This window comes from Manis pentadactyla, chromosome 12 (assembly GCF_030020395.1).
Source record: "Manis pentadactyla isolate mManPen7 chromosome 12, mManPen7.hap1, whole genome shotgun sequence".
Lineage (NCBI taxonomy): Eukaryota > Metazoa > Chordata > Mammalia > Pholidota > Manidae > Manis > Manis pentadactyla.
Window position 1 is genome coordinate 43,702,408 of NC_080030.1, and position 27,435 is coordinate 43,729,842.

The 27,435-nt window shown below is 37.2% G+C and overlaps 2 protein-coding genes across 3 annotated transcripts in view; one reads left to right on the forward strand and one right to left on the reverse strand.

Annotated features, from left to right (window-relative positions):
- Nucleotides 1-2,589: 2,589 nt before the first annotated feature.
- Nucleotides 2,590-5,339, reverse strand: LOC118923238 (collagen alpha-1(III) chain-like). The gene is made up of 4 exons (XM_057489225.1): nucleotides 5,297-5,339; nucleotides 4,591-5,028; nucleotides 3,431-3,525; nucleotides 2,590-3,048 (listed from the first exon to the last, which is right to left on the reverse strand). The coding sequence occupies exons 1-4, from the start codon at nucleotides 5,337-5,339 to the stop codon at nucleotides 2,956-2,958; spliced, it is 669 nt and encodes a 222-aa protein (XP_057345208.1). The 3' UTR covers nucleotides 2,590-2,955.
- Nucleotides 4,609-27,435, forward strand: part of LATS1 (large tumor suppressor kinase 1) — a 39,957-nt gene continuing 17,130 nt past the window's right edge. The window contains exons 1-5 of one of the 2 annotated variants that reach the window (XM_036906930.2): nucleotides 4,624-4,779; nucleotides 12,421-12,511; nucleotides 15,723-16,209; nucleotides 19,364-19,511; nucleotides 25,704-27,217. In XM_036906930.2, coding sequence (XP_036762825.2) covers nucleotides 15,868-16,209; nucleotides 19,364-19,511; nucleotides 25,704-27,217 — 2,004 coding nt within the window. In that variant the 5' untranslated portion in view covers nucleotides 4,624-4,779; nucleotides 12,421-12,511; nucleotides 15,723-15,867. Of the gene's footprint in view, nucleotides 4,780-12,420; nucleotides 12,512-15,722; nucleotides 16,210-19,363; nucleotides 19,512-25,703; nucleotides 27,218-27,435 lie in introns of both variants that reach the window. The other variant, XM_036906929.2, reaches the window with a different exon arrangement.

Consider the following 27,435-nt stretch of genomic DNA (forward strand, 5'->3'; position numbering starts at 1 on the left):
TTATTGGTATCATTCTGAACCAGGATTAATGTTAAGTGGCAGGGTAGAACCACAGTTACATCCTAGTCATCATAGTGTCAAAACAATTCCAGTATTTCACTATATTAGGGGTATACAAAAGGTGAAAACCATGGGGTAGGGGGTGAGAAGGAGTAATAGAATGACTAGAATCTAGCTGATCAGGTAAAAATGTTTAATTAAAAATAAACTAATGTCCAATTCCAAAGTCTTATGACTAGATTTCAGGGGACAGTAGCAGACAAACCAGCCTAACAGCCATCAGAAATGTGGTCTTTTAGCAGGCTAAAGAAAATCTTACAATGGCGTGATCTAATTGATACAATGCAGACATGGGCTATGCTTGGATACTTTTATCTGGGGAATATCCCGACATTCCAAGTTGCTCCTAACTGATTAACTCATTAACTCTGAGTCTTTTCTGGCTCTCTAGTTTTATCTGGTTAACACTTATGAGTCCCTTCTAGTGGATTTTATGGCCTTATTCTCCCTTTACCCACTCATATCTATTTTTCCGCCTAGCAACAGGTCACCATGAAACATTACTTATCCATTTAACCAGTGACAATAAAAGATTTTAAAGGCAGATACAGTTTACATAGTTTTTAGCAAAACTTAGCTCCTAGTTCTTTTAATATCAAGATTTTGTCTTAAGTATTCAAACACCTTATTGAGACATTAAGCATAAGAAATCATTCTGATAAAACAATTAGAAAAACACATGATCTTTCATTTTAAGAGCAGACCAGTAGTTCAAGAAACTTTGTCCTTTTAGTGAGTAAACAAAATTCTAATCTCATGGTGTACTTGATATTAAATCTTATTTATTTACTTCCACATGCCTTTTTTACAACTTTATATAGTTTTTCCTCTTTAAATCACGAGCTTCACTTTAAGACAAAATTACCTTCTTGTCCCTCAATAAAAATGTATTTCCTTTCCTCCTTCCTCTACCAAAACACACATCTTTTCTAGCATGCAGAGAGAGATGTCTCCCTCACTATTTCAAGCAGTCTTAATTAGAACTTAAAACCCTTAGAAACACCAATTCTCAATGCAAATTAAGAAGCAATTGTAAACTGTTACACTGGCATTCATTACTTAGCAGAACTTTAAGGTTTCAGGTTACCACAAAGGATTTTCAAGCTGTTTTTTGGTATACCTATTGTAACACATTATAATTAAAAAGTTTATTTTCTACACTTACTTAGTTCACTTGTTATTAACAACCATGCTAGACTACCCACAAAGCCTTCATTAAACATCAAAGTCAAGCCTCTTTTTTTGACAGATCTAACAAATAACATCAACTTCAATGACTAAGTAAACCTAGGCAGTTGATAACCATAAAGACATGTCTGTTTCAGTTAAATTAGCATAACATTTACTAACAATTTCTGAAAGTTTTGGAATGCCCAACTTTGACAAGTGCTTGTCTTTAAATCAATTTTTAGCAATACATCCAGAGGTAGAAAAATGTCTTCCATTTACACATATATAGTCTATATGAGACATAATGGCCACAGTTATTTTAGGCTGTAATTCTCATGAGGACTGGCAGCAATTTGCTAGGACCCAACTTCAAAATGGAGTTTTAACCCACATTTCCCTCCAGCCTTAACTGGCTACAAAACAAGCTTAGCAATACTATCCAGGGGTAATATATAAAAACACATACACAGACAGAGAAACAGGTAAGATTTTCTAGTTACTAATATCCAATTGCAAAATGGTGTTGTAATTAAGGGTCTCATTTTGGGGCTATTTTTATCTGCTTGGCAGTTTGTATTAAGACCAAGTGGCATTACAGAAGGAAATCAGCTTCTTTTCTTTGTAGCTCATCTAATTGAAAGTTATCTCAGCTTTTATATATACCCTAAGGGCAAGTAGTTCAGAATGCCAGTTAGGGGCCAGGCTGTATTGTGGAAGATTAATTTCTTCTGTCTCAGGAAGTCTAGTTGTGAAGCAGTATTGTAATTAATACTTTCCTCAGGTGACCATTTTTCCCCATCTCCAGCTGGTAGCTGGGCCAGGCACAGGTGCAGAAGATCATACGCTTCTCCTTCAAGGTTTGGAGGTCAAAGGTGTTCCACTTCTTGATGTATCCCAGAGTAGTAGTAACCAAAATGGCCTTAGATTCGGACTTGCCCATCTTTCAAAGCAGATTCCCAACGAGACCCCAAAAGTTATCAGTGGCTGAGAACGCCGCTGCTTTTTTCCCCAGGATAGTGTCTCAGAGGCGATGAAGAATGAAGCCAGCAGACAATAGTCAGAGCAAACAGCAAATCTCTTACTAATGAGTGGAAAGAGAAAGCTCCTACTACTCAGGAAAGGGCTCCAAGGGAAGATGCTGTGAGGAAATGTGGGGTCTGGGGTTTATATTGCCTTCTGAGGGGAGGAGGTCCCACCAAGTAGAGAACTGAACTGATGACATCACAACCCACTCTTGACTGGCTGAAAGTACAATGCTTCCTATGCACAGGGCATAACCAATCAGAGCTTTGGTCTAAGTTTTTGAATGGCTGAGTTTAATTGGAGCTTTTTTGAAACTTACAAAGTTCCTGAAGCTTCTTGAAACTTACAAGGGCCCTAAAACTCACAGGAGCCCTGAACTCTTATCTGCCTGTGTTCCTCTATTACCTGCTCCAAAGAGAGTATGTCACAGGGAAACAAGCCAACTGGAAGAGCTCCCAATAGCCACAGCTGGAACAAACTGTTCAACAAAATAAAATACTTAAGCTATAAAATAAATATCCATAAGTCTATATTGATATAAATGAATGTTTGAATAAATAAATGGGGAAGAGAAAAATCTCAGAATTCCAAGTAATTTATGTAGATCCTCCACCCTCTAGGTGGAACCCAATTCTCTCCTTAAGTATGGGTGCTCATAGTCTAGCACTTTCCCCTAAGATTGTATGGAATTCCTGGGAGGGGTTATGTTCCCAGGACCACGTTGCTCTCCAGACTTCTTCCACGTGTGCTGCCCCTGTTCTTACAGTCATCCAAGCGTGAAAGTTGGCCCCTAATCTGTTGATAAAAACAAAATGAAACCCAAAACACCACTTCCATGAAGCACTGAAAAGTTGAGTAGGTCCATGAAGCTGGAGCAAGGGTTCTCCATCACAGCAATGCAAAGAGCTTCAAATGCTGTAGCAGGTATTGCCATTCTTAGATATCCAGCACCCCTAGTAAGTATTTCTCTGGCCTTTTACCTGTATCCCCCCAACCCGCAATCTCAGTTGCAAGTTTTCCTCTTGTCAGTTGGTTTTTCTCTCCTCCTGATCATTCCGTTTTTTCTGTCCTCCTACTTCACAGTAATAAACCTACTAGTCTTGGTTAAGACAATTCACTGAGCTCCTTAAATGATCTAAGAATTTCCCCAAGGGCAGTAATTTATGGAAATACTAACTTTAGGCTTAGAATTGGAGAGTTTAAGAAGTTCCATGGATTGGTGACAGACGTGGCAAGATTCTGGGGGCAGTATAATTCTCCAGTTATATAATCCTGGAAAGGACAAAAGACCTGTGAACATACTAGATTCACATAATTTATATAATTATGAGGCTTAAAGGGACCCTAGAAGTTACTGAGTCCTCCAGATGAAGAAAGTACAATCCAGTGACCCACCTTGGGTCATATCCTCTACCGTCTACAAACTCAAGTGCTTTAGCAACATAGATTTTCAACCAAGTGCTCTTGAAATGTAATGTTTTCTTTCAAAATAGGTTTTCACATTTGAACTTCTGTATATAGTGGCCAGCAACTTTAACATCACAAAAAATTTCACGTCTTTATTAAAAATGTTTTATAGTCATTAGTAGAAAAATGATTAAAGGAGGTTTCTGAAAATATTAACAGTATATATACGGTTCTACAGGCAGAACAAAGGCGCTCCTTTAAAAGGGTGGACGGTAGCTTCAAACATCATAAACCCAATGGATCCCATTCCAGACATCCAATTCAACAAGAAATAAAACCTCTTCTCACAGTCACTATTATTCTAATTATGGCAATAATTACTTCTACCAATTCGGTTGCCAGATTTGAAATCTTTCAACTCTGTTAATCTGTCCTAGGTCAAAATATATTGATCTGGTTGACTCAGACAATTAACACGAATTTACTCGGGAAAACAGTACTATGCAAAAATCAATTTATTTCCAAGCCTCTAGAAATCCCAAATCCTGATGTTCACGGCAAGGTTTTAGTGAGCAACTCATATCCGTTCACAGAAAGAGCTCAGTTGAAAAAAGCGAGAGTTTGAAATAAATGAGTGGGCTTTGGAAGGGAGAGAGCCTGATCTCAGAGCCCGGGCGGGTCTCCTGGGCAGCACCATGGGGGGGCGACGCGGGCGACGCTCGAAAACGCACAGAGGAGCAGGCGACCGGCGGAGCAACGGAGGACGCAAGCGGCGCGATCGCTCTCCGCCGCCGGGCGGATAGAAGCCCCCAGTCCCCTGCCCCCGCGCAAGCGACGCCGGGAAATGCCCACATCCGGGAAACCTGCCCCGGAGTGCGGCGGCGGCGAAACCGAGTGGAAGGCAAAATGGCGGCGACGGCAGCGGCGTACCGGTGCTAAGGGAGAGCCAGGTCTCAGCGACCCCCGCGACGGGCCGTGCTGACCCGCGGCAGTCCGCCGGCGTCTCTCCCCGCCCTGCCTCACCGCGGATACTTAGGGTCCCTGGGACGGGTTTCGGCCGTCTCGGCGCAGGCCCTTGGGCTCGTGGCCGCTGTCCAGGAACCCCGCTTTCCCCTACAGGTAAGTCCGGGGCTGGCGTAGCGGGTGGGGCACAGTGCCTCCTCCCGAGCCGGAGTTGTCGGGGCGGTGGCCGCCGGGGCCCACGCCCATCCCCGCTGGCGGGGGTCCAGGGGCTGCTGCGGACGGGCGGGCCGAGCCGGCCCGGTGCGGCCTCACTCGGCTGGTTGCGTGGACCTGAGCCGAGTCCTACCCTGGGGAAGCGAGGCTGGCCGCGCCCGGGGCTGGAGTTAGAGCCTGAGGCATTGCGGCCTTAGAAATTGCAAGTTAGGCCGGGAAGAGCCTGCCTTGCTGGAGGCTCTGCGCGGACTGTCTTCCTCCCACCTCCACCCCAACGCCCGACACGCGCACGGGTCCGTGGCGTTTGGGAAGGAAGGAAGCAAAGGGTGTTTCTGAAAGAAATTCGCAGTAAAAGACCTGTAGTTCTTTGCGACCCGGAGGGACTCGATCCTGGATAAATCTTGAAGAAATCCTGGGATTTTCTATTTCCTCTCTACTGTAATATTAGGCTACTACTTACTGTTGAGAGTTGGAAGGAGTGCCAGAGCTGGAAGGATCTTCATGGAGTAGGAGTGTGTATATAAATACAGAAAATGAAGGAAAGAATATTAATGGAACATTGTTCATTTTAACCTCAACAAGAACTTGTATCTCAAAGAATAAATCTTAGGTGACTTGATTGAATCGCATTCTCTGACTTTTCCAATTGAAAGTTATTTCCTAAGAGAACAAAGTTTAATGTTTGTCGACCACGTTAATATGACTTTAAATAAATATATCATCGTGTAGAAGTTATTCTTAAATCTCGTGAGAAATAAATATAGACTCACACGCAAATAAAGTTTTATCACTTAAGTTTGGGAAATGAATTTGAATGTCCCGGATCGTGAAGCTTATCGGGCCTTCTGGATTAAAAATTTTTAGCAAATACTCTCCAAAAGGAAATTTATGATTGGAATGAATGTTCTCTGCTAAGTTATCTACATTTGTGATTAAACTAAGGTTGTTACTTTCCTTTAATGTTGTCGGGCAGGTAAATGGGCTAGTTGAGGAATTTGACTATTTCAACAGTAAAAGGAGGAGCATTGTGTTCCTCCATCCACTCCTAGTACAAGAAACTAGATCACGGGGAAGGCTCATTCTTTCTATGCCTGAATATTTATTGACTATACCTTGACACTCACAAAAAGCAAAAAAACAAAAAAACAAAAACAACAACAAAAAATAAAACTGCTGTTTTTTTGTGGGGGCGTATAAAATCTGGATTTCCTTTTATAGGTTGATTTTTTTATTTTTGTTTTTAATCCTAGTCCGTGTTCTTCTATATAAATATAGCCTTAAACAGTTCCAACTTTGGTTATTTAGTTTTCATTCTAGATGTATATTTAGATTAGTGGGGGATTTTGGTAGACTGAAGAAGTTGAGCATTTAACATTTTTAATCAAGTAGAAATGGCATTTTTAAGCATGAAGATAAAATACAGTGGTTGTTTTAACTTTTGATAAGTTAATTCTTAGCAAAGTGAAGAAAATGTCATCAGTACGCAGAGATTCTTGAATATTGCTGCCTAAAACTATGCTGCTAAGAAAGAAGCATATGTATCACTGTTGCTATTCTCATAACTGATTTGATCAAAGCATTGAGACAGCCCATCTTTTTAATAAGCCTAATTCAACCCAATCTTATTATGTAATGGTACATGTTCTTTTTTCCTAAGGTTGACAAGGTATTGACAATATTTGTTTGGATTTACTGATATTTGCATATTTGATGAAGGTCTTGAGCCTTCAAAGAAATGAAGGTTTGTCTGTTCAGTTTAACCAATTTAGGTGTCCCTTCAAAGAATGAATGGGCCATGGTCCCACCTGCTCTTAGGAAAATCAAGGTGAGATTCCTGAGCTGATTGAAGTGTGTGGAGTCCATTCCTAGCATGATCTTCATGGTTACAAGACCTTAGGCAGGCTACTTTACCTCTCTACATCTATTTTCTCATCTGGATATATATATATATATATATATATATATATATATATATATATATATCCAGTGACTGGCTATTGGGGTGACTCTGGCAATTTCTGGCAATATATATATATATATATATAATATTTATTTATTTATTTGTATATCTCCAGGATACCTTATGCTTTATGAATTGAATCTTGCTCTAGTAGGAAAAATAAGACAAGTGCAAGAATAGGGCAAAAATATAAGTTTTATTCGGCTGTGTAAGTGCATTTGAAGGGTAACACCTGCCAGTTTAATGAAAGCTTCATGAAGGAGGCATTTGACTCGTACCTTAAAGTTGGGCATACTTTCTACAAGAAATAATATGACAGGGTCTGTCCCAAGAAGAATAAACAGGATGAATAAAATCATGAAAGTAGAAAAATACAAGATACTTTACCTGAGACCAAATTTACCACCAAATTTCACCAAATTTACCACCTATCTTCAGAACTAGAACATTATAATTGAAGTTGTCAGTGTTTGAAACTTTATTTATAATAGGAAAAATTTGGAAACAACCTCAATGCCCATCAGTAGGGGATAGGTAAGTTATGATACATTTACATAATGTAATTCAATATTTAGTTAGTAAAAAAGAAAAAGGAGTTTGAATTGTGGTAATTTCTCAGTTCTGAAACACCATTGAGTCTGAAACAAGCCCTCTATTTGGTAACAACTTTTCAGAGGAAAGAAAATATGTATTTTCATTAACCTTCAGTTATCTCTTCAGTTATCATTGCTATACTGGTGTCAATGAAGTTTGAGTCTCAGCTAGGTTTCTTTTAAATTACAGGCATACCTCAGAGATACTGCTGGGTCAGTTCCAGACCACAGCAACGAAGCAGATACTGCAGTAAGGCAAGTCAAATGAATTTTTTGGTTTCCTAGTGCATGTAAATGTTATGCTTACATTATACTATAGCTTATAAAATGTGCAATAGCATTATATCTAAAAAAACTATATAAATTAAAAAACTTTACTGCTAAAAAATGCAAACCATCTCTGAGCTTTCAGGGAGTAATAGTCTTTTTGCTGGTGGAGGGTCTTGCCTCAGTGTTGATAGCTGCTCATTGATCAGGGAGGTAGTTGCTGAAGGTTGGGGTGACTCTGGCAATTTCTTAATAAAAGGTAACTCTGAAGTTTGCCGCATAAATTGACTCTTCTTTTCAGTTTCTCTGTAGCATGTTAGGTGGTTTGAGAGCATTTACCTACAGTAGATCTTTCAAAATTGCAGTTAGTCCTCATAAACCCTGTAACTGCCTTAACTAAGTTTATGTACTATTCAAAATCCTTTGTTGTCTTTTCACCAGTCTTCACAGCATCTTCGCCTGGAGTAGATTCCATCTCAAGAAACCATTTTCTTTGCTCATCCATAAGAAGCAGCTCTTCATCAGTACAAAAATGTTTTATAAGGTTTCAGCAGTTAAGTCCCATCTCCAGGCTCCACTTGTTATTCTAGTTCTCTTGCTATTTCCACCACATCTGAGGTGACTTCTTCCACTGAAACCTTGAACCCCTCAAAACCATCCATGAGAGTTCTTCCACACTTCTGTTGACACTGGTGTTTTGACCTCTTCCCATAAATTATGAATGTTCTTCATGGTATCCAGAATGATAAATCCTTTCCAGGTTTTTAGTTTATTCTTCCCAGATCCATCCAAGAAATATGGCACCTATAGTCTTATGAAACATATTTCTTCAAAAATAAGACCTGAAAGTCAAAATTATTCCTTGATCCATAGGCTACAGAATGGATGTTGTGCTAGCAGGTATGAAAACAACGTTAGTCTCTTTGTACATCTCCATCAGAGCCCTTGGGCTAACCAGGTGCATTGTCAATGAGCAATAATATTTTGAAAGAAATCTTTTTTTCTAAGCAATAGGTCTTAATAGTGGACTTAAACTATTCAGTAAACCATGTTGTAAACAAATGTGCTGTTATCCAGGCTTTGTTCCATTATAGAACACAAATAGATTTAGCCTAATTCTTAAGGGCTCTAGGATTTTCTGAATGGTAAATGAGCATTTGTTTCCACTTAAAGTCACCAGCCTCATTAGCTCCTAAAAAGAAGAGTCAGCCTGTCCTTTGAAGCTTTGAAGCCAGGCATTGACTTCTCCTCTCTACCCATGAAAGTTCTAGATGGCATCTTCTTCCAATGAAAGGCTGTTATCATCTACATTGAAAACTTATTTAGTGTAACCACCTTCAATAATTTTAGCTAGGGATTGTCTGGATAATTTCCTGCAGCTTCTACATCAGCAGTTGCTACTTGACCTTGCATTTTTCTGTTATGATGATGGTTCTTTCCTTAAACCTCATGAACAGACCCCTGCTAAAGTTTTCTACTTTTCTTCTGTTGTTTTCTCACCTCTCTCAGTCTTCACAGAATTGAAGAGAGTTAGGGCCTTGCTCTGCATTAGGCTTTAGCTTAATGGAATGTTGTGGCTGGTGTGATCTTCTATCCAGGCCACAAAAACTTTCTCCATATCAGCTATAAGGCTGTTTCATTTTCTTATCATCTGGGTGTTCACTGGAAAAGCACTTTTAATTTCCTTCAAGAACTTTGCCTTTGCATTCACAACTTGGCTAACTGGTGCAAGAGGCCTAGCTTTCAGTCTGTCTCAGCCTTTGGAATGCCTTCCTCACTAATCCTAATCATTTCTAGCGTTTGACTGAAAGTGAAAGACTTGCCACTCTTCCTTTCTCTTGAACACTGAGAGGCCAGTCTAGGGTTATTAAATGTCCTAATTTCAATATCACTGTGTCTCAGGGAATAGGGAGGCCTGAGGAGAGGGAGAGAGAGATGGAAGAATGGCTGGTCAGTGGAACAGGTAGAACAGATATGTTCAATTAAGTTCACTGTCTTATATGGGTGAGGTTTGTGGTGCCCTAAAATAATTAAGATAGTAATATCAAAGATCATTGATCACAGACACCATAACAAATATAATAATAATGAAAAAGTTTGAAATATTGCAAAAATTACCAAAATGTGACACAGAAACACAAAGTGAGCAAATACTAGTGGGAAAAGGGAGCTGATAGACTTGATTGACACATGGTTGCCACAAAACTTCAATGGTAAAACATACAGTGTCTGCAAAGTACAGTAAAGTGAAGTGCAATAAAACAAGGTATGCCTGAATATGTAATTAATATTCTTAAATATAATTTTTAAAAATAATGTTTTGTTTTTAACAGCTGTAAGTTACAATTTATATGCCATAAAGTTTATTCAAAGTATACAATTCAGTGGTTTTCAGTGTATTTACAGAGCTTTACAACCATCACCTTGACCAAATTTTAGAATAGAAAACGGTTTTATTTTATACATAATGTTTTGAAACTTGCCTCTTGCTTAAAAAGACCTTATGACTGTATGTTCATGTGAGTACATTTAGATAGAACTTCATCATTCTTTTTATTTTATTCATATAATAATTGTTTTACGGAAGTGATATGTCACTTCTGGATTGGTGCTTTTAAGAGATAGATGTACCTTTTTTATTTATTAAAGTATCATTGATATACAGTCTTATGTAGGTTTCAGATACACAATAGAGTGGTTCAACATTCACCCATATTTTCAAGTCCTGACCCCCTTCAGTTCAGTCAGTGTCCATCCGCATAGTAAGATGTTATAGATTCATTAACTGCACTCTCTGTACTGTACTGCCTTCCCTGTGACCAGCTTATATTGGGATTATGAATTATTGTGCCCCTTCTCCCTCCATCCACTCCTGACACCCTTGCCAACACCTCCCCTTTGGTAACACTAGTCCCTTCTCAGTGTCTATGAGTCTACTGCTATTCTGTTCCTTCTGTTTTACTTTGTTTTTATACTCCACAAGTAAGTGAAATCATTTGGTGTTTGTGTTTCTCTGCCTGGCTTAGTTCACTGAACATAATACCCTATAGATAGATCTGTGTTATTGCAAATGGGAGGATTTCTTTTCTTTTTATGGTTGAATAGTATTCCATTGTGTATATGTACCACATCTTCTTTATCCGTTCATCTATTGATGGACACTTAGGTTGTTTCCATATCTTGGCTGTTGTAAATAGTGCAGTAGTAAACATAGGGGTACATATTTCTTTTCAAATCAAGGATCTTATTTTCTTTAGGTAAATTCCTAGGAGTGGAATTACTGGGTCAAATGATATTTCTATTTTTAGTTTTTTTGAGGAATCTCTAGTGCTTTCCACAATGGTTGCACCAATTTACATTCCCACCAAAAGTGTAGGAGGGTTCCCCTTTCTTTGCATCCTCGTCAGCATTTGTTGTTTCTTGTCTTTTGGATAGTGGCCATTTTAACTGGTGTGAGGTGATCTCCTTGTTGTTTTAATTTGCATTTTCCTGATGACTGGCGATGTGGAGCATCTTTTCATGTGCCTGTTGGCCGTCTGTATTTCTTCTTTGGGAAAGTGTCTGTTCAGATCCTCCATCCATTTATTATTCAGGTTGTTTGTTTTTTGAGTGTTGAGGCATAAGTGTTCTTTATATATTTTGGATGTTAACCCCTTATCGTATTAAGTCATTTATGAATATATTTTCCCATACACTTAGATGCCTTTTTGTTCTGCTGATGGTGTCTTTTGCTGTACAGAAGCTTTTTAGTTTGATGTAGTTCCACTTGTTCTTTTTTTATTTTGTTTCCCTTGCCCGAGGAGATGCATTCAGGAAAATGTTGCTCATGTTTATCTTCAAGATATTTTTCACCTATGTTTTCTTCTAAAAGTTTTATGGTTTCTTGACTTACATTCAGCTCTTTGATCTATTTAAAGTTTACTTTTGTGTATAGAGTTAGACAATCCAGTTTCATTCTCTTACATGTAGCTGTCCAGTTTTGCCAACACCAGTTGTTGAAAAGGCTGTCATTCCCCATTGTATATTCATGGTTCCTCTATCATATTAATTGACCATATATGCTTGGGTTTATATCTGCGCTCTCTGTTCTGTTCCTTTGATCTATGGGTCTGTTCTTGTGCCAGTACCAAATTGTCTTGATTACTGTGGCTTTATAATATAGCTTGAAGTCAGGAAGTGTAATCCCCACAGCTTGTTCTTCTTTTTCAGGATTGCTTTGGCTGTTTGGGGTCTTTTGTGGTTCCGTATGCATTTTTGAACTATTTGTTCTAGTTCATGAAGAACGCTCTTGGTATTTTGATAGGTATTGCATTGAATCTGTAAATTGCTTTAGGCAGTATGGCTATTTTGACAATATTAATTCTTCCTATCCATGAGCATGGGTCAGATTTCCATTTATTGGTGTCTTTAATTTCTCTCATTAGCGTCTCGTAGTTTCCAGAGTAAAGGTCTTTCACCTCCTTGGTTAGGTTTATTCCTAGGTATTTTATTCTTATTATTTTATTCTCAATTGTAAATAGAGTTGTTTTCCTGATTTCCTGCTAATTTGTTGTTAGTATATGGGAATGCAACAGATTTCTGTGTATTAATTTTGTATCCTGCAACATTGCTAAAATCATTTATTAGCTCGAATAGTTTTTTGGTGGATTCTTTAGGGTTTTCTATGTATAATATCCTGTTGTCTGCAAATAATGACAGTTTAACTTCTTCCTTACCAATCTGTATGCCTTTTACCTCTTTGTGTTGTCTGATTGCTGTGGCTAGGACCTCCAGTACTATGTTGAATTTAAGTGCTGAGAGTGGGCATTCTTGTCTTGTTCCTAATCTTAGAGGAAAAGCTTTCAGCTTTTCACTGGTAAGTATGATGTTGTCTGTGGGTTTATCTATATTGCCTTTACTAGATGTTGAATTTTGTTAAATGCTATTTTTCGGCATCTATTGAGAAGCTCATGTGATTTTTGTCCTTTTTGTTCATCATTCTTTTTAACAGCTGCTTTATCTCATGTTAGGTAGATGTACTACAGTTTACTCAAACAATTGCTGATGAGCATCTAGATTGATGTTATATATAGATAGTGTTGCAAGGAACATCCTACATCTTTAAACACTTCTGTATATATTCCTTTAGTTGTATTGCATTGCTCCTCTTAACCCTCATTAAAGTCATAAGGTAAACCTTGTCGTGCCAACCATTTTATACCTCAGGGGACAGTTTTTGAGAGAATTAAATGCCCAAGTCCACATTGCTAATAATTAACAGAACAAGGACTTGGATAACTTTTTGTTTTCCCATTTTAAGTGTTATGCTTTTCTCGCACCTGTAGAATTTTAATAAATTAGAGTGTATCCAGAAGAGCACTATAATTACAGACCAGTTAAAGGAATTAGGGATGTTTAAGAGACACATGCTTATTTCATTTGTTCAGCATGTATATTTATTGAGCACTCACAATGTGTCAAGTTCTGATATAGGCAGTGGACAGACAGTGATTATGAGACAAATAAGGCCCTCTACTCTTGTGGAGCTCTCATTTCAGTTAAGGGAGATAGACAATTAACAAGTAAACAAAATAATTTTAGATAGTGGTAAGTACTATCAAGAAAATAAAACAGACTAATTAGTGACCAAGGAACGGTCTTTGAGGAGTAACATATGGCTGAGACCTGAATAACAAGTAGGAGATACCTAAATCTGTCTATGTAACATGACTGGTAATTACATTTAATGACTTAAAAATAGGCATCTAGCAATCCTGAGAAGGAAGAATAAAGCAAGGGGGATCTTGCTTTCCAACTTCAAGCTCTACTACAAAGCCACAGTAATCAAGACAATTTGGTACTGGCACAAGAACAGACCCATAGGCCAGTGGAACAGAATAGAGTCCAGATATTAACCCAAGCGTATATGGTCAATTAATATATGATAAAGGAGCCATGGACATACAATGGGGAAATGACAGCCTCTTCAACAGGTGGTGCTGACAAAACTGGACAACTACATGTAAGAGAATAAAACTGGATTATTGTCTAACTCCATACACAAAAGTAAACTCAAAATGGATCAAAGACCTGAATGTAAGTCAAGAAACCATAAAACTCTTAGAAGAAAACATAGGCAAAAATCTCCTGAATATAAACATGAACAACTTCTTCATGGGGAACAACTATCTCCCCAGGCAAGGGAAACAAAAGCAAAAATGAACAAGTGGGACTATATCAAACTATAAAGCTTCTGTACAGCAAAGGATACCATCAGTAGAACAAAAAGGCATCTAAGTGTATGAGAGAATATATTCATAAATGACATATCCAATAAGGGGTTGACATCCAAAATATACAAAGAGCTCACGCACCTCAACAAATAAAAAGCAAATAATCCAATTTAAAAATGGGCAGAGAATCTGAACAGACACTTCTCCAAAGAAGAAATTCAGAGAAGAAATTCAGATGGCCAACAGGCACATGAAAAGATGCTCCACATCGCTAATCATCAGGGAAATGCAAATTAAAACCACAATGAGATATCACCTTACACCAGTATGGATGGCCACCATCTAAAAGACAAACAACAAATGTTGGTGAGGATGTGGAGAAAGGGGAACCCTCCTGAACTGCTGGTGGGAATGTAAATTAGTTCAACCATTATGAAAAGCAGTATGGAGGTTCCTCAAAAAACTCAAAATCTCAAAATAGAAATAACATTTGACCCAGGAATTCCACTCCTAGGAATTTACCCTAGGAATGCAGCACTCCAGTTTGAAAAAGACATATGCACCCCTATGTTTATCACAGCACTATTTACAATAGTCAAGAAATGGAAGCAACCTAAGTGTCCATCTGTAGATGAATGGATAAAGAAGATGTGGTACATATACACAGTGGAACATTATTCAGCCATAAGAAGAAAACAAATCCTACCATTTGCAGCAACATGGATGGAGCTAGAGGGTACTATACTCAGTGAAATAAGCCAGGCAGAGGAAGACAAGTATCAGATGACTTCACTCATCTGTGGAGTATAAGAACAAAGCAAAAACTGAAGGAACAAAACAGCAGCAGACTCACAGAACCCAAGAATGGACTAACAGTTACCAAAGGGAAAGGGACTGGGGGGGTCGGGTGGGAAGGGAGGGATAAAGAGAAAAGGGGGCATTATGATTAGCACACATAATGTAAGGGGGGTGCACGGGGAAGGCAGTATAGCACAGAGAAGACAAGTAGTGACTCTGTGACAACTTACTACAGTGGGGGACAGTGACTGCATCCCACCCTCCCCAGTCCCTTTCCCTTTTGTAACTGTTAGTCCATTCTTGGGTTCTGTGAGTCTGCTGCTGTTTTGTTTTGGTTTCTTTTTTAATTTTTTTATTCTGCTGCTGTTTTGTTCCCTCAGTTTTTGCTTTGTTATACTTACTCCACAGATGAATGAAATCATTTGGTGCTTGTCTTTCTCTGCCTGGTTTATTTCACTGAGCATAATACCCTCTAGCTCCATCCATATTGTTGCTCCCTATTGTGTTGTTAATAAATAGCTTACTGTCTCTAGAGTCCAAGTTGAGTTTGGGAAATAAACGCAAGCATCTGTTTTTGAAGTATAAAGGTATCTTCTGAACTAGTGGTTTAAAATCTTTTTAAAACAATAGTAGTCTTTCTTCTAAAGAAATCTTATACTTGAAGAGTATTTTGTAAAAATCTTTGGAGCTGCCAGATGAAGTTGGTAATGAGAAGGTGCCCATTTTATTGGTCACTTAGTAATCCCTTGCAGTTGTATAAACTTTGTACTAGTGCACTATTAAAATTACTTTTTATTCTCATAGTCAGTACTTGAGGTAATTTTATTTATTTATTTATTTCAATTGATGTACATTTGCTTGAGATAGTAATTTTATAGATTAGGATATAGGCACAGAGAGATTAACTAATTTGTCCTGACCATACAGCAATATTTTAATGGAGCCAGAATTATCATTTAGGTCTCCAGCTCCTCAGTCAGTGGGATTTTTCCCCCTAATACATGGTACTGCTTTATCAGTTAATCAATTTATAGCTTTTCTTTCTTTCTTTTACAGGGTTAATTACTTAGATTGTAAAGAATTTTAATATCCTGGGGACTTCTGAGAAGGATCTCTTCAGTTTTGCTCAAGAGAAAGCTCTGAATGTATCAAGTAGCTCTTTAAGAAGTCGTTTGTGTGGGTTATATATGCAGATGTTTTCATGAAGAGAAGTGAAAAGCCAGAAGGATATAGACAAATGAGGCCTAAGACCTTTCCTGCCAGTAACTACACTGGCAGCAGCCGGCAAATGTTGCAAGAAATTCGTGAATCTCTTAGGAATTTATCCAAACCATCGGATGCTGCTAAGGCTGAGCATAACATGAGTAAAATGTCAGCTGAAGATCCTCGACAAGTCAGGAATCCACCCAAATTTGGGACACACCATAAAGCCTTGCTGGAAATTCGAAACTCTCTACAACCATTTGCAAATGAAACAAGTCGGAGTACTTCAGAAGTTAATCCACAAATGCTTCAAGACTTGCAGGCTGCTGGATTTGATGAGGTAAGAACTTTCAAAGACAAAAGAAAGAATTTTTCTTACCTTATACTACTTAACACTTTGTAGGTGATCTGTCTAAATGCTTCCTTTAACAAATTCAATCATGTATGTAAATTTACATATTCTATCAGGGAAGAATTTTTACAATTCCATTAATTATTAAAATAAAATAATCATTATTTCCTTAGTTTTCTCTGTGTTTTCTGGGATTTAAAAAGTCAAGTCATGAAGTCAGAGTGGAAGAACAGTTGAAGAAAGCCACAGGTGAGGGCAGGGTAAGGACATCTGTTTGTAGGTAATCTGAGCTCTGGTGAGCTAAATGGTTGTTGTAGAAATGACAGCTCTAAGGATAAGAAATTTAAATTAATACTGCAGAGAAAGACTGTAATCAGAAACTTCATTAAGCATTTGCATTCATATCACTCTCAGGACCAAATCTTAAATTCACAGAAGTAAAAATGTACGTGTTGCTCAATCTCCAAGAATTTCAAAGTTTTATTTTAATTAAGTTCAGTTCATGTTAATTTTGCCAAGTCTTTAATATTTACCTTCAAAACTCATTCTGAAAGCTTTTTATAGCACATATATTTAATCATTTTGTTTAGGGTTACTAATAAAATTTATTTTTCATGATAACATTTTATATGAATATTTTAGGTGGCAGAAATCAGATGCAAATTATCTATGGAAAATGTAACTAAATGTGTCTAACAGAGCAGTAGTTACAGTTTCTTTCAGAATTGTAATAACTTTTTTCCTGATTATAAAAGTAATATCTATTCCCTATTAAAAATTTTTAAGTATAAAGAAAATGAAAATTACCTTTACCTCCATTACACAAAGAAAATTACTCTTAAAATTATTTCACTGTTGTTAATGTTTTGGTAACCATATTTTCAGATATCTGTATATTTGATTTTAAAATCAAGAACCTAAATATGCATTACAGTTAAAGATTTTGAAAAGGGACATTTATAACTAGCCTGGGAAGAAAAAGTATATTCTCTGGCCCATTCTATTCATCCATCTGATTAATATTATTTCCTATCATTTTATACTTGTGTTCTAAAAATACTGGATTTGTACCAGAAAATAAATATATATAGAGATCTCTCTCTATATATTTTTTACTGGTTAATAGTTAGAAGATTATGGAAGCAGTTTCCTAATCCCTTAGGCAAAAGGCAAATAGAGACAACTGAATGACTGATCTTATTCTTTCTTTTTATATGTAGCTAGGGAAAGAATTTAGAAAATCACATGGCTATAAAGCCTCTTAATTGATAGTGTGTTATGTCAGAAAAGTCATGCAGTAGATAAGTATTTATGAGGCTCTTAATGTGTGTGAATCCATCAACCAGGATAATGAGTCATACAAACATGGACCATAACTTTTAAAGGGCTTAGAAATTCTTTCTATCGTTGACAGTTTTAAGAAATCTAAGGCATCAATCAGTGTCCTGTTCTTTATTTGTTGACAGGACTAACAGTAATAATCCTTGAAGAAAGCAGGGGTTAAGGGCACCAGTCCCCCACCTTTCCTCCTCCCTTTGCAGTCAAAAATCTGCATATAACTTTTGAGTCTCCGAAAACTACTTAGTGTACTGTTGACCAGAAGCCTTACTGATAATATAAACAACACGTCTTATGTTACATGTATTATATGCTCTATTCATACAATAAAGTAAGCTAGAGAAAAGAAAATGTTTTTTCAAATTATTGAAAATCTCAAAAAAAAAATTCCAATATATTTATTGAAGAAAATCCATGTGTAAGTGGACCTGTGCAATTCAAACCTGTATTTTTCAAGGGTCAACTGTAATTGCTTTGCATTATAAAAATATGTTAGCTTTATTACAATCACATATTTCATTTTGTGTGATTTCATTTCACATTTGTCCCTTAGGATATTAATAACCACCTAATCAAGGTTGCTTTACCAAAAGCACATTTAGATGTTTAAACATCAGTTTAGACATTTATCAGTCCTCATTTGTTCAAATAATAAAGGTATGGTATTATTTATACCTCTGATGATATAAAGAATATGGCAGGTTACTTCTGCTACCTCCTTGAATCATTCCTGTTATATTGCAGAGTTTGTTCAAGATTCCAACTTAGTACTTCAATATTCTTATCCAGTTTTACTTATTGTTATCATTTCATAAGCCCTAATTTACTCTTTTAGCTATCCTTCCTTTAGTTCAAAGCAGTTGATATTTTTTGAGAATGTATTTCTGGTGCCCTATAAAATAAAAACTTTTATCTGGTAAGATAATATTGAAATAGTTCAGGATTAACTTCCTCATAGGAAATAAATAGAATTGATGCATTCTTGGGTTCTTATTGTTAACTTTGTGAGTGCATTACAAATAAAGAAATTGAGCTCTGAAATGTTAAATAACCTGCCAAAGTTCACACAGTTCTAAAATGTGGCACATAAATCTACAATCACCAGAGTATATTTTTACTTCTAATTGTGAAAAGGAAAAGCAATATGGGGCTGTTGGAACTCAAACTCAGTTCTGTTTGATTCCAAACTCTGCTTTTTCCATCATATCATCTAGCCTCCTAAACTCTTCATCACATAATCATTTATAGTCTGTTTTTCTTCTACATTTGTCCCATATTTGTGTCCTTGTAAATAAAGTTCTCTGAAAATCTAAGCTCTAAGAGGATAGAAACCAGAACTACGTAGCTCTTTTACTAGTAAACACAGTGGCAAAGATGCTTAATAAAAAAAATGCTTTCATGATACAACAGAGTGGTTTCTGGTATTTTGATTAACACCTTTTTAACAATCTGATAATTTGCTTTTTTATATAAGAATTAAGAATGAGAAATATTCAGAATCATGTATGATTGTGCCTGAAAGAAGTTAATCCTAGAAAAAAACAGTAATATATTACATAAAGGTAAAAATTATTAAAGAAACATTTGAAGTATTTGAGTGTTTTTGTTTTGTTTTCATTAGTAATTTAAGATTGTATGGATTTTTATAGTAGTTTTACAACAGGTAAATAGTATGGTTTGGGGCCCTGTTCTTCAAAATAGTGAATTTCTCTAGAGGAAATAATAGTGCTCAGTGCTCTTTCCCTCTTACTAATCATAAGATTTAAATTTTATTCCTTTTTTTCTTTTTTGAAATTTCATTCAGGACATGGTTATCCAAGCTCTTCAGAAAACTAATAACAGAAGTATAGAAGCTGCAATTGAATTCATTAGTAAAATGAGTTACCAAGATCCTCGACGGGAACAGATGGCTGCAGCAGCTGCCAGACCTATTAATGCCAGCTTGAAACCAGGTGATTAATCATTTTTTTCCAGTCTCTTGTTTTCTAGTCTTGCCTTGAAATATTTAAGTGTATTAAATTTTCAGTCTTAGAAATTGTTAAAAGTATCACAGTAAATGAAAGTCCCAAATTAGGATTCATAATGTTAGAGTTATACTGAAATGAACTTGAGGATGGGCCCCCAAAGGTCCATGGGTAATTCTGATAAGCAGCAGTCTAGGTTGAGAATGACTTGATTGGTTATACTGCAACTGAAACATTTCTTTTTAACCACAAATGTCATTCAGACTATTCTTTTTTTCTTTTTATAATCTTTTACTATATGAGTAAACATGTTCATCATAGAATATTTAGAAAGTAAATAAGCAGAAAGAAAGTACCACTGTTAATATCCACAAGATTTTGTGTGTTTTGTTTCTCAGTGGGTTTATATGTGTGTATTTTAATCCTTGTTAAACAAAAATAGGGTCATACTAAAACCTTTATTCACTTTTTATACCATGTATAACTCCTTGTTACTAAATGATCTACAAAATAATTTTAGTAACTACATTAAAATATATTTCATCACATGCTTTATTTAACCAGTCTCTTATTTTTTTTATATTTGCCTCATTTCCCTTTTTTTTTTTTTTTTTTGCCGTTATGGACAGCGCTGCAGTGAATGCCCTTGTACCTAAATCTTTGTACATTGCTGATGATTTCATGAAACTAATTTTCAAAGACTTGCAGAAATTTAAGGTTTTTCTTAAGTACTGCTATCTTGAAAGGTGTTACCACTTATGTTTTCCCAGTCACTTTAAAATGAGAATGTCTGTATTTGTAAATCCTATGTATTATCATTTTTATGTATTTAATGATTGTGGAAATACTATCTTAGTTTGCATTCTCATTTCTTTGATCACTGCTGAGACTGAACATTTGTTTATTGGTTATTTTTAAATTGGCATTTTAGTTCTTTATTGATCTTGTGTTTTTTTATTGGTTTATAAGAGGTCTTATTTATTCATTCTTTCATCAAAAAATTTTTATTGATAGCCACTGTTCAGGCCCTTTGCTCAGCGTTGGGTATAAAGTTCTTGCCCTTTTGTGGAGCAGACATTCTAGTAAGGGATATCAGTTACTCATACATATACATGTAGAATTAAATTATGTAAGTATGAATAAAGAGGGGAAAGTGATATGATCCTGTGGGCTAAAATAATAGAAATATTTTGACCCACTCAAGGAGATAGAGAAACTCTCCCTGTGAAAGTGAGAATAGAGCTGACATCTAAAGAAAGACAAGGGTTAATGGGGTGAGTTTAATGAGGAAGAGTGTCCCTGTGCATGGCCTGTTTGGCAGGTTTTGATGCCACATTTGAAGAATGAAAATGGCTAGAGCATGTAAAGAGTAGGAGATACGACTGGAGAAGTACACAGGGGCCTACCTAGTATAGAGGACTGTCTGTTGATTTTTGTCCTAAGAATAGCAGGAAGTTGTGGAAATGTTTCAATCAGGGCAATGACATGGTTAGATTTTTGTTTTAAAAAGATGTCCACAGTGGATGAGAACAGGTTAGAGAGAGAGCATGGGAAGGGTATCTGGATAGACCTGAGGAGAGGGTCAGTAGTTCATGGGAAATGAAGGTAATTTGGGTTAGGGAGATGGCAGTGGAGAAGAGTGAATGCATTAAGACAGGTGGAAGGGTAAAGTCGACAAGGACTTGACAATAGCCAAGTGCGATAATATTGGAGAGGGATGACTCTTAGACTTTTGGTGTAGAAAAATAGGTGAATGGTGATACCCTACATTATGGAAGAGAATGCTAAGAGAGAATAGGATTTGGTAGAGAGAGAGCATAAGTTTGGTTTTTGACATAAAGTCAAGTTAAGTTCAATGAGTTATCCAAGCGAACATGTCAAGTAGGGAGCTGGATATATACATATTAGCCCAGCATATGAAATAGGTCACCTAAGGGAGATAACGTAGACAAAAATGCTAAGATGGCCTAGAACCAAGTCTATTACTTAGTAGCTGCTGGTAGGAGAGGATAAGCTTGCAAAGAAGACAGAAGAATTAACCAAAGAGAAGGTGAAAAAAACCCAATAAGGTTTCTAGAGTCTTGAAGGCCAAAGGAAGAGATTGTTTTAAGGAGGGTAGGGAAGAGTCCAAAATGCCAAATACTAAGAAGTCAACCAAGGTAAGAACTAGAAAATATCTTGTTGGCTTTAGTGACATGGTGCATTAGTTTACTAGTGCTGTCATAGCAAAATGCCACAGACTGGGTGATTTAAATGCCATAGATTTGTCCTTTCATGGTTCTGGAGGCTTCAAGGACACAGCAGGTTTGGTTTCTCCTGAGGGTTCTTGCCATGGCTTGCAAGTGGCCCCCTTTTCACTGGGTCCTCACCTGATCGTCCCTCTGCATGCACATCTGTCTGGTGTCTCTCTCTCTGCATCCATGTTTCCTCTTCTTATAAGGACACCAGTCATATTCAATTAGGGCCTGCCCCAATGACCTTGTTAAACTTTAATTACCTCTTTAAAGGCCCTGTCTCCAATACAGTCACATTCTAAAGTACTGGTGTTAGGACTGCCCTAAATTTTGGGGGGACACAGTTCAGCTCATAAGACATGGGCTAACTTGTTTCCGTGTACTATGGGAGCGTAATTCGGATTGGAGAGGGCTGAGGAATAAATAGAAGTGAGGTAAAGAGCTCAACTATAGGCAACTGCACGAGTGTTTCTGTGAGGGTAGAGTGAGGAGCTTAGTGGGAGTACTACTTATCTAGGTAAAGTTCTTTTATTTTTTCAATTTCCAGTTTATAATGGATTAATACTCTTATAAAATAAAATGAATTATTAGAAAATTAACATTTTAAATGACATAATATATAAGTCCAAATATTTTACTATATTTAACACACTGTCAAATAAAATTACTCTGTCAAATTTCTGTAAAAATTTCTCAATTTTTACTTTCAACTTCCATACTTATCTCATAGTGGGCCAGTATCAGTTTGTAGACCAGCACCAAATAACACCTTGAGGTAATAGTGGTCTATATGCAAGTGGAGGAGAGAGCCTTATTGTTTTTTTTAATAGGAAAGTTTTAGGCATGCTTAAAAGATAATTGCAAGAATCCAGTTAAGAGAATGAAACTAAATAATCAAGGAAGAAGGATCAAGTAAGGTTTCTGAGAAGCTAGGAGACCAAAGGAGCCAAAGTTTAGGATGAGAAATTATTAGCCTTACCTTGAAAGAGAAACACCCATTTTGCTCTAAAGAAGCAAAAAGGCCTAGGTTTATGGGGAAGATGAGGGAGTTCCTTTCTGATGCCTTCAGTTTTCTCTGAAGTAGAAAATAAGTTATCTGCTAAGAGTGATGGGTGAGGCGATTTGAAGAGAATGAGGACTGGCAAAAGTTGTAGTGGAGACAAGAAGAAACAGTACAGTTTCCTAGAGTATCAAGGCCATTTGATGATGCTGATTGTGAATTTATGGTAAACTCAGCTGCTCTTTACATCACATTTCTAGCAGACATGAATAAAAGTAGACAGCTGGAATCATCGTGACTGGACTTTTAGTAAACAAGTACAAAATAAGAGAGATACAGGGAGTTCAGAATATTGCTGAAAGGGTGATATAAGTCCTCAATCAGACTGTAGTCCTCTTTTGCCTCCTTTGTTCCTCATTCCATCCAAACTCCTCTCCATGGCTTTTGCACTCTCAGACTTCATCTAGTACCACTCTTCCCCTTATTTATTACTCTCGAGCCATACTGGGTTTCTTTATGTCCTTGGAAAACACCAAGCCTACCATGCCATGATCTTTGCCCAGTCTTAGATCATATGTCCTTGGTGGAGCTTTTTCTGACCACGAAATCTCATTCCTTTCTATCCTTCGGTTACTCTCTATCATGGGACACATTTATGTTGCTTAATAATAGCATTTTTCATACCCAGATGTTAACCTTGCTTATTTATTCACTTGTTTATCATTAGTCTCCTCCCCAAAGAATGGAGATTCCATGGGGCTAGGGATATTATCCGGTTCACCAAGGTACTTGGATTACTTTAGAGCAGTGCCTGGCATATAGATCCTCAATAAATATTTAATGAATGAATGGAAATGAGGAGGGGAGAAAAGGAATGCAGAGGGAGAAAAGATGTGATGGACCATGGATTTAAACTGGCTAAAGTGTGCCATAAAGAAAGAGGACTGATGAAATAGGGGTTAATATTGGATGTCTTGATGAGGTTGAAGAACGTTTGCAGTAGTAGTTAAACATGAGAAGGAGAAGTTTAGTTCAAGAGTATTAATCTTCAATAATTGATTATGAAAAAGAAGCAGATATGGGTGGTAATCAAAAGTAGAAATGTGATCTTCGGTGTGGTATTTGAGGTGGCGTGGAGGGAAAGAGGTCAAGAAACAGAGAGGTGAGGGTGATGGATGGTTCATCCATGTGTGTGTGAAGTTATGACTGTTGGCAGGGCTTTAGGTCGACTGAGTGCCAAAGTCATGTCTGAATGAGGATGAGCAAGAGGAATGAATGTGGACTCCCAGATAGCATGAGCTTCCAAAGAGTTGGTTTTTTAAAAAAGAATGTGAAGGAATAATAATCTGGAAACAAATAGAGAGCAAAGAGGTAAAATCCCACCTTATGGCAAGTTTATTTTTAAAGCAAGCCTTAATTGCAAAGGGCTGAAAGGAAAGTAATGTCAAAGAAGATAACCAGCTTTAAGGAGATAGTGAGAAAACTTGGAGCAGAGGTTAGTGATACAGGAGCACTTGCTGGTTTTAGGGTAGAGCATCTCCAGGGGGCGATAGTTGGAGGGTTTGGGAAGTGGAATAACTTGGAGAGCCCTATGGCGATGTCAGTGTATGCTAGGGTTGCAGAGACTTAACTTTAATTGGTAGAAGCTGGGTGAGTGACATGGTTGGTCTATTTAGCTTCAGCTGACTATCTGAGGAGGGGGAGTCTGAGCCTCGTGGCCAGAGGACTTGTCTAGCTTCCCCAGATGATAACTTCCCTGAAGCTATAAACCAAACATGCTGCCCAGCCTACATGAAATGGAATGTTAAACTGTACTCTGAACATTTACCACTTTTTCTCATAAATATTTTTCTCCCAGGATGACATTAACCTTTCAAATTTGTGGATGTTGCTTGTTTGTTTTGACATTGATAAGCAGTTTATATGTTTACATCTGTCAGTCTTTTACTGTTAGTCTACTCTTGTTGTACCTGGGAAGACCCTCCTAGGAGGTACAAGAGGTACCCCAATATTATCAAATGTTAATTTGTTTTTCCTAGTACTTATGTGGTTTCATCTTCAATACTTAAATGTTTAATCTTTCTAGAATGTATTATTTATATGTATTGTATTTCATATATTTTTTAAATGTATTATTATCTTTCTCTAAGTGGCCAGACTCTTAAATACTCTTTTTTGTTTTGTTTTTTTATCATATATATTCTTACTTATTTATTTGGAAATTCCATTAAAGACAGACTATAATATCCATACCTTATTTAGTGTTCAGCAATTATTCCCTGCTGTCTTTTGTCTGCTTTAAAGCCATATTGAAGTGTACTTAAAATTAGTTGTATTTCAAAAGTACATATGGACACACACTTTGGTTCAATAAGCCCATTTGTAATAATTTATCTACTTAAAAATATATATGAAATCATATCTAACCAAAATTTCTCATTGCTTTTTTTTTTTTTGGTAAAGCAAAAGACTAGATACAACTTTATTACCCATCATCAGGGAAACTGATGAAATAAATTTGAGTATATCCATACAGTGAAAAACTGTGACAGCTTTTATTTAAAGTGAGGAAACATTTTTATACTTATACAGAATCTCCAAATTTTTAATGAAAAGAGCCAGGCACAGTAGTACATATAGGAGGTATACCGTTTACTTGGGTAACCCTGAAATATCTTATTGATAACATTGGTTACCTTCAGGGAAGGAAACTAGTTGTCTAAGGGACAGAGGTGGGTATCCTTTTATACCTCTCGAATTTTGAGCTATGAGAATGTGTTATCTAGTCAAAAATAAATAAAATTTTAAAACATAAAGCCACTAACTGAAATTTGATTTTTATAGTTCTTGAAAGAGAATTATCATTTGTAATGTCAGAATTCCAAGTTAACTTTTCCAAAAATCAGAGGTTAAAAATGTGTTTTTTTCTCTGTTTTATGATCCTAGGGAGTGTGCAACAACCTGTTAACCGCAAGCAAAGCTGGAAAGGTTCTAAAGAATCCTTAGTTCCTCAGAGACATGGCCCACCACTAGGAGAAAGCGTGGCCTATCGTTCTGAAAGTCCCAGTTCACAGACAGATGTAGGAAGACCTTTGTCAGGATCTGGTATAACAGCATTTGCTCAAGCTCACCCTAGCAATGGACAGAGAGTGAACCCCCCACCACCTCCTCAAGTAAGGAGTGTCACTCCTCCACCACCTCCAAGAGGCCAGACCCCTCCTCCAAGAGGCCCAACTCCACCACCCCCCTCATGGGAACCAAACTCTCAAACAAAGCGCTATTCTGGGAACATGGAATATGTCATCTCCCGAATCTCTCCTGTTCCACCTGGAACCTGGCAGGAGGGCTATCCTCCACCACCTCTTAATACATCCCCAATGAATCCTCCTAATCAGGGACAGAGAGGCATTGCTTCTGTTCCTGTTGGCAGACAACCAATCATCATGCAGAGTTCTAACAAATTTAACTTTCCGCCAGGGAGACCTGGATTGCAGAATGGTAGTGGTCAGACTGATTTTATGATACACCAAAATGTTGTCCCTGCTGGTGCTGTGAATCGGCAGCCACCCCCTCCATATCCTCTGACCCCAACTAATGGACAAAGCCCTTCTGCTTTACAAACAGGGGGATCTGCTGCTCCTTCGTCATATACAAATGGAAATATTCCTCAGTCTATGATGGTGCCAAACAGAAACAGTCACAACATGGAACTTTATAATATTAATGTACCTGGACTGCAAACAGCTTGGCCTCAGTCGTCTTCTGCTCCAGCCCAGTCGTCCCCAAGCAGTGGGCATGAAATCCCTACGTGGCAACCTAACATACCAGTGAGGTCAAATTCTTTTAATAACCCATTAGGAAACAGAACAAGTCATTCTGCTAATTCTCAGCCTTCAGCTACAACAGTCACTGCTATTACACCAGCTCCTATTCAACAGCCTGTGAAAAGTATACGTGTATTAAAACCAGAGCTACAGACTGCTTTAGCACCCACACATCCTTCTTGGATACCACAGCCAGTTCAAACTGTTCAGCCTAGTCCTTTTTCTGAGAGTACCACTTCAAATTTGACTGTTATGTCACCTGTTGCTGAAGCTCCAAACTATCAAGGTCCACCACCACCTTATCCAAAACATCTACTGCACCCAAACACATCTGTTCCTCCATATGACTCAGTCAGTAAATCTAGCAAAGAGGATCAGCCAAGCTTGCCCAAGGAAGATGAGGGTGAAAAAAGTTATGACAATCTTGATAGTGGGGATAAAGACAAGAAACAGATTACAACTTCACCTATCACCGTTAGGAAAAACAAGAAAGATGAAGAGCGAAGGGAATCTCGTATTCAGAGTTACTCTCCTCAGGCATTTAAATTCTTTATGGAACAACATGTAGAAAATGTACTCAAATCTCATCAGCAACGTTTACATCGTAAAAAACAATTAGAGAACGAAATGATGCGGGTAAAATCTTTTAAAATACCCATTTTTATACTTGGTCATCTATTTGCTTGGTGTTTATTTTAAATATTGTGATCCAGTATTTTAATTTATTTTTATAGCTAAAAATATTTTTAGTTATTTAAAAGTCAGTAAACCTTAAAATTGTTTTGATTATAGCATTTTATTTTAGCATTTCAAGATTTACTCAGCTCTCCTATAATAAAGTTCTGATAAATGAA

Bases quoted from the DNA above. Each gene is read 5' to 3' on its own strand.
- LOC118923238 (XM_057489225.1), bottom strand. From the start codon at position 5,339: ATGAAGATCCTTCCAGCTCTGGCACTCCTTCCAACTCTCAACA. The intron at 5,029-5,296 runs GTAAGTAGTAGC...GCAATTTCTAAG, and splicing joins ACTCCTTCCAACTCTCAACA to GCCGCAATGCCTCAGGCTCT. The intron at 3,526-4,590 runs GTACGCCGCTGC...TGTCCTTTCCAG, and splicing joins CTGGCTCTCCCTTAGCACCG to GATTATATAACTGGAGAATT.